Source organism: Mus pahari, chromosome 2 (assembly GCF_900095145.1).
Source record: "Mus pahari chromosome 2, PAHARI_EIJ_v1.1, whole genome shotgun sequence".
Classification (NCBI taxonomy): Eukaryota; Metazoa; Chordata; class Mammalia; order Rodentia; family Muridae; genus Mus; species Mus pahari.
Genome location: NC_034591.1, coordinates 34,592,220 through 34,599,996, shown reverse-complemented (window position 1 = coordinate 34,599,996; position 7,777 = coordinate 34,592,220). Strand labels below are relative to the sequence as shown.

Below are 7,777 nucleotides of genomic sequence, written 5' to 3'. Positions count from 1 at the left end.
TACCTCACTAAGGATGATATCCTCCAAATACATCCATTTGCCCAAGAATTTCATAAATTCATTGTTTTTAATGGCTGAGTAGTACTCCATTGTGTAAATAGGACTCTCTTCTAAATAAAATACAAGTATCCAAGTCTTTAAGTTTTATCTACCATGTACAATGTAAATCAAGTCTTACAGGAATGAAATCCATTTTCAGCACAAAGAAGTTCTTTGAAATACATTTGATAGTGGATTGTTATTCAGATGACTCACATTTACAAACACATGTAATTCACTGAAGTATTTCTGTATAATGTATGTGTTATATTGGCTAGTGAAACAACTTCAAAGAGCCTTTAAAGGTTAAGGTCTAGAACTCAAATAATAAGCACTTTCAAAACTACGCTATACTGTATTTAATCAGTTAGTATCATGTCTAATAAGGAAATTCAAGAAGAGTGATGCTGTGAGTGTTCAGGATGTATAAAGGTGTGCAAACCAGAGTGCTGAGTGAAGACCTCTTGGTTTATAGACTTAAACCACTGTAGCTGACAGATGTCTCTAAGAAAGAAATTGTTCAGAATTCAGAAAGATTTTGTATGCTTTTTAAGGACACAAATAATACTAACTTGATATGTAACAAATTAAGAGCCCAGTCCCTTCACAAATATTAATGACTATTGAAAATACTAATCTATTAAGGGCATAACACTCTGGTACTCTTAGTTTTCATTTACTTTGAAATTAAAATCAGTCTTAAGTCTGTAATTTATTGATACCATAGTCATTTTAACTGAACAATGTGTATATGAATATGTTTATACTCTTACTTGTTTTTATGGAGATAGTCAAAATTGGAGCGATATTAAATAGGTTTTCAATTCAGTATCTACTAGTCTGTGGAACAAAAATATCCAGTAAATAAAATTATTTGACTGTTTTTCAAATTTGAATAAATGTGTTGATTTTTAAATTTAAGCTATTTTCATTTATTTTCTGTTACAGTATAAAGACTTAATCTTGCTTTGAAAAGGAGTTTTAAATATAATTAACTGCACAGATAGCTATTTCTTGTACACATATATTTTGTTACTTCATAAGTACCTAGATTTATATATTGTGTAATAGAACTCAATTTCTTTGTTTAAAGATGATGAACCAAGGTACTCAGATAATTTTAATTCTTTACCCTGTTATGGAATGAACTTCATTTGGCCAAATAAGTCTTCAGTCATTATTAGTCTTCACAGTGATGTCTGAAATTTCATCTTAAATGTGATGATGAGTGATTTAAAAACTAAAAAGTAATAGTTGGATAGTAACCTGTGTTTGTGTGTCTGTATATGTGCATGTATGGAACACAGGACAGCTTTAGGTGTCAATCCTCAGCTACCATCCACCTTATATTTTTATTGTCTTTGGAGTCAAGGTGTAACCCACACTGGAACTGGCCAACTGAACTAGGTTGACTAGCCAACCATAGTCAGTAAGCCAGAGAGTTCCAACCTGTCTCTCTCTCCCCATCTCTTGGATTGTAAGCTTTCACTAGCACACCAGGGTTGTTTCTGTGGCAATGGAACCTCAAGTCCTTGTGCTTGCAAACCAAACATTTTACCAAATGAAACATGTCCCTTCTGGCCACTTGCTTATAGTTGTTATTCAGAATATTAGCAAAAGTCCAAAACTTTGGAGAGGCTTGTAGCATGCCTTGATCCAAGCACAATGGGTAGGGCAGAGGCCATAGACTATATAAAGATGCAATATATCTAGACTAAGTACAAAACAGGTGTTTGTGGTGGTCTTTCTTTTTCAAGGCTGTATAACCCAGAGATACTGTGAAAATGAATGCTTGATTTCCAGACATAGTTGTACCCTACCAACATGGTTTTGCTTATGAATGGTTAGCTCGTATATATCTCCCTCTCCCTCTACCCCTCTCCCTCTCCCTCTCCCTCTCCCTCTCCCTCTCCCTCTCTCTCTCTCCCCCTCTCTGTGTTTGTTCGTTCAATTTTACAAATCTGTTTAAAGCAATCAATTTTGATTGCAGATAATCAGTTATAAAGCAATATTTAAAACTTCATTAAGTTTATTGATGATTTTTGTATACCTCATTTGTAAACTATCTTTATTTTCTTAAAATTAGCTCACACGTTTTTAAATAAAGTTAATTTATTTCATCTTCTTTTGCTTACAGTGGGAGACTTTGATAAGATCTGGCGAGAGCACTGTGAAGATGCGGAAACACTTTGCGAATATGCTGTTGCAATGAAAAATTTGGCAGATAATCACTGGGCAAAAACTTGCGAGGGTGAAGGTCGCATTGAATGGTGTTGTAGGTGAGTATTTTACAAACTGGCACTTTCAGTTTCAAATATATTCTAAAATTTCAATGTAAAATGATATATAGTTTATTATATTGCAGTGGGAAGAATATATATTCTAAGTGATATGTAGGTCACTTTTAAGATCCTCTTTTTCTTTGTGTTTCATTTGGTCTAGGTTTATTTCAGTTATCTTTCTTAGTGAAAATACTTCTTTTCCCACATTCCTAATTTTCTCCAAACTTTTTATAAAATATGATCTATCCATTCGATCCACAGTTTATCAAACCTATTATTTCCTTGTCTTGCCTCTAGTGTGTACAGTCTTTATAATATTTTGATTATGAATGTGGTTAATTTTCCATTTGTGACATTGTCAGTGCTCAATAACCACTGGATTTTGGAGCATTTGGCATTAAGGATGTTTAGTCTCTTCCTCGCTGCCTCCTTCTCACACATGTTTCTAATTCTCTTCACAAAAGAAGATGTTGATGTAAAAGAAACCCAGCTGCCCATCTTATGTTACTTTTAAATTCTACCTTTCATTAAAAGAAAACAGGACTATTAAAAGTTAGATTGTAGGCCTTAGGAAAGGAAAGTAAAGACTTACTTTGTACTGGATAGAAGTAAATTGCTCAAAAAGAAAAGGCAAGCTTTGATTGATTCTCATTGGCTAGATGGAATTATAATAGTCCCCCCGGCCCCCCAGGAAACACAGCAGCAGCACCACAGCTGAATGACTAAAGGATGGAATCAGTGCACACACGAGACTACAGTAGTACTGCACATCTCAAACCCACAGGTCACAGTGACAATTGTCACTACACATACACTATTTATTGTAAAAATTGCTCACCGGAAAGAATTTTAAATGAACATACCACAGCAGTTTTGGAAAATATATACTTAGGATCTATTTGTAAAAGACAACCCTGATTTACAAAATGATGACAGGAAATAAGTATTAAAGAATACTTAATTAATTTTGCATCTGCAAATGTGATATTTAATAAACAGAAGTAGCTGGGCGTGGTGGCACACGCCTTTAATCCCAGCACTTGGAAGGCAAAGGCAGGTGAATTTCTGAGACCAGCCTGGTCTACAGAGTGAGTTCTAGGACAGCCAGGGCTACACAGAGAAACCCTGTCTCGAAAAAAACAACAACAACAACAACAACAACAAAAAAAAAGAAGTAAATTTAGTTCAAATACTATTAACGACTTCATTGATTGTCAAGACAAAAATGTCATTCCATACATTATTACTAACTACAAAGCAAAGTATGAATACATATTTTAAGGATCTACCTCAACCAATCAGTCGCATTATTATAACTGTTCAGGAGCCTGCTCATAAGATGCAGATACAATTTCATCTAATAAGATTTTTTTTTTTTGTAAAAAATGTTTGACTTGTTACAATCCTCTAGTCCCAACTTTCACTTTATAAGAAATAAATAATATTGAAAACATGATTAAAAGGCACCAAACGGTAGGTGGGTATGATGGTACATTCCTTTAATCCCATCACATGGGAGGCAGAGGCAAGCAGATCTCTGAGTTCTAGGCCAGTGTCATATACAAAGTGAGTTACAGGAAAGCCAGGACTATACAGAGACACCCAGTCTTCAAAACCAAAACCAAAACAAATCCCCAAGGACCAAGAGGAAACAGTCACAGAAATCTGAATCCTGAATACACCAAATAGCAAAGTTGTTTTAAGATAAAACAGTTTTCAACTTATGTTAAAACAGGGGGTAAGAAGTGCTATTATAATCTGAAAACCAAGTATTGTATTTTCAACATCTGCAGGAGAAAGGATGCACAGTGGCTTAAAGAAATGAAGAAACTAGAAATAATAAGCCTTTCCTAGATAGGGGAGCATTTGTTGCGTGTTTCTGAATAGGGATAGTCAGTCAGGCTTACAGAGTAGTGGGACCCTGAGGTTACCACATGGACAGATTGGACTCTAACCAAATCACAGGTATAATTCCTCATATTTTCTTCCTGATTTGTGCACAGCAGTAGCATGAGGGGCTGGGAATGGAATGAAAACGCAGAGAAGAATCTCTGTGCTCTTTCCTGTAAGAGCTGTCTCTCTGCATACATAGATCATTCACTCACTCTCAAAGAATCTGAAACCAAATGGAAACTGATGCTCTCTAAAGAGGTAATTTAGCTCCATTCCAGGCCAATTACTCCTGATGGATCCATGTGTTCCTTCTTTCATCCTAGGCTCCTGTATTAGAGAGTAGGAACGATGTATGTCCTATCTGGGGAAAATATTTATGGCAGTGTCTTAGAAGCACAGTGGCAATGTTTAACAAACTACCACATATAGAATGAAGCAGAGTAAATGACCTAGCATCAAAAGGATCAGACCTGCAAATAAAGTATATGCTAAAACAATCAGAGAAAGCCTTAGTATAACTATCACAGACATATATGAGTAAAAATAGAGAAAATTGTCAAGGAAATTTGAGAAAATGATCTTAGAGCATTTCTCAGTAATTGTTAAAGCAAGATAACACCCCCTTGCCCCCCCCAAAAAAAGAGAGAAAGAAAGAAAGAGAAAAATCAGTAAGCTATCTAGAGTATTTCAACAATGCAATTAGCCATTTTTAAACAATAATCAAAAATAAACTATGTGAGGGTTTTTTGCAAAACTGACATTTTAGCAAAAATTCAGTTGTATAAAAATCAAAATAAGAAGGTAAAGAGATATAACTACCAAGGTCTAACTGCATTAGAACAAACTTATAGTCTTGTCAGAGTTACTTTTCTACTGCTGTGACAAAGCACCACAACCTAAGCAGAGTATAAATGGACGCATGGAATTGGGGATCATGGTTCCAGAGTGTTCATCCATGACCATCATGGTCAGGAGCATGGCGGTGGCAGGCAGGCATGTCACAGAGCAGTAGTCAGAGCTTACATGCTAAGACAAGAGCCATATGAGAGAGAGAGAGAGAGAGAGAGAGAGAGAGAGAGAGAACAAAAGAACACAGGCAGACTTGAGCTTGAGCATGCTAACTGGGAATGACTTCCGAGCCCTACCCTTCCCCAGTGATACAATTCCTCCAGGCCACACCTCCTAATTCTCCTAAAACTGCTCCACAGGTGGTAAGGTTCCACCTGTGGAGCAGTTGTGAGTATTCAAATCTATGAGCCTCTAGGGACCCTTCTAATGACCCCCATGACAAGAATGTAAGATTCATTCTGGAGACAGTAAGAAAAATATTTGAATTTATGAACTAGATGTTTTTAGTAAATTAGAAGATTACTGATAATTGTCCTAACGATAATGCTGGTGTGGCTATACAGCAGAATCTTCTCCCTAGGAGCTATGAATCCAGGGAGAAAATGACATGCTATTTGTAAACTGCTTTCAAATTGTTCGGGAAAGAATATGTTTTTTATCTTTGGGCATATACATAAAATGATTTCTTGAAATTATACCTGTACCTTTACATTGTATATTTTTCTGAGTTTGATTATTTCATGTTATATTTGAAATGTAATTATTTTTATAAAAGAAATACACTAAATTATTCCAACTATATTACTAATAAAATCTTAGTAGAATAAATAAATCAGTCTTATTTCAAACAAAAAATTTGTATAAAATTTTAAGTATGTTTAAATGAAAGCGAAGATTTGTCCAGTAGTGTTTGAAGTCCTTACTAAATTTGAAAGTAATACTGATTTCTTATATTTATCAAGAGGAAAGGAAATTAAATTAAAATGACATAAAACTGATATTTTAATATTTGAGATTGATAAATCTCAAAGTGTTAATAAATCATTTTATGTATATAAATAAATAAAACATATTTATTCCTGAACTATTTTTTGAGGACTTCATGTTTAAATAGAGACAAGTCTTACACACATACTTTCTTCTGGATCAAGAGCTTTCTGTATGACCCAGGCATGTCTCAAACTCCCAGCTCTCTTGCTCCTTCCTCGTACGTGTAGTTTTAAAAGGCCTGTGTTATGGTAGGGTCAATCTTTTGTTTTTGTTTGTTTGTTAAATCCACTTGTACTTGGCTGTTATTTTCAGAAGCTGTAGTTAAATCCATATATATATTTTTTTTTAGCAATTGGACTTAAAAGTTATCTTTCTGATCACATGAAAATATAGTGCCTCTTGGAAAAAAATAAGTTGAAAAAAAAGAAAGGAGAGTGAATGCAAGACAGGTTCATTATACAAGTAGAAGGTACAGATACAGGAAAGCCTCACACCAAATCCCACCTAAGGAAAACATAGGAATTCACCATTCTCACATCCTGCCCGTCTCACCTTCCTCATGTGTGTGTGCTAATTATTACAGGGAAGTCAGTTATACATAATTTAAAATAAAACTATGTAAAGACTGCACAGCCTCTTACATACACATTTTGTTCTGGGTTACACACACACACACACACACACACACACCAATACTACTAATTAAAGAAGGTCATGAAATTGAGAGGGCATGAGACAAGTGTTAGTGGGGAGTGCAGGGTAGATATGGTATAAAGAGAGTACTCAGGCACAATCTTAAAAAATTAATAGGTGAAATCTCAAAGTGTTAATTAGCATTTGCCTTATGCAGGAATCCGTCATATGGATGTTGACCCCTCTTTACATGATCTCAGCCATGTGTGTTTGGGGACTTTTGAGAACACTCCTTTTTAAACTCATTTTTAAACTGGATTATTTGATATCTTATCTAGGCCTAATCAGACCTAGATATTTTGATATCCTAGTCACAATCACAATGGCTAAGATAAAAAAGAAAACAACAAGGAAACAACAAAAACAACAATGCAAATGAAGTAGATGACTTAGAGGCTGTAGAGAAAGGGAGTATTTACTCACTGTTGGTGGGAGTGCTTACTGGTAACAGTCTCTATGGAAATCAGTGTGCAGATTTCTTAAGAAGCTGAAAGTGGCTCTACCAGGAGACCACTCGAGCATATTGTAAAGGACCCTGTCTAATCCAGAGATACTTGCTCATCCATGTCGGTTGCTCTTCTGTTCTCAATAGTCGGGAAGTAGAAACAGCCCTAGTACCTATAAACTGAAAAATGGGTAATAAAAGTGTGAGATACATACAGAATAGAACATTCATTATTCAGTTGTTAAGAAAAAAAGGAAATTTATAAGTGAATAGATGGACCTGGAGACCATTGGAAGACAGGAAGTAACTCTTCCAGAATGGTTAATCCAGAAGGACAGACATTTTAGGGTTTGACTCAGATGTGGATTAGAGCTTTTAAACTTTACATATTTATGTTTCATTTGTAAAACCCACAGAGGCTAGGTAATTGGTAAGGACCATTGGGAAGGAAGGGAATCTTTCAAGGAATAGGTAATAGAAATTAGCATTATTATTATATGTCGCGCCCGTAGCTCCCGCCTGCAGGATAGAAGGACTACGACACNCAGAGATTCTTCCACAACTTCTTTATTCTCTTCTTGCTTGC

The 7,777-nt window shown here is 35.3% G+C and overlaps 1 protein-coding gene across 1 annotated transcript in view; it reads left to right on the top strand.

Annotated features, from left to right (window-relative positions):
- The window catches only part of Bmt2 (base methyltransferase of 25S rRNA 2 homolog), a 52,715-nt gene that overhangs the window by 12,916 nt on the left and 32,022 nt on the right, over positions 1-7,777 (top strand). The window contains exon 2 of the mRNA XM_021191306.2: positions 2,177-2,318. Within this exon, the coding sequence (XP_021046965.1) occupies positions 2,177-2,318 (142 nt within the window). The remainder of the gene's footprint in view (positions 1-2,176; positions 2,319-7,777) is intronic.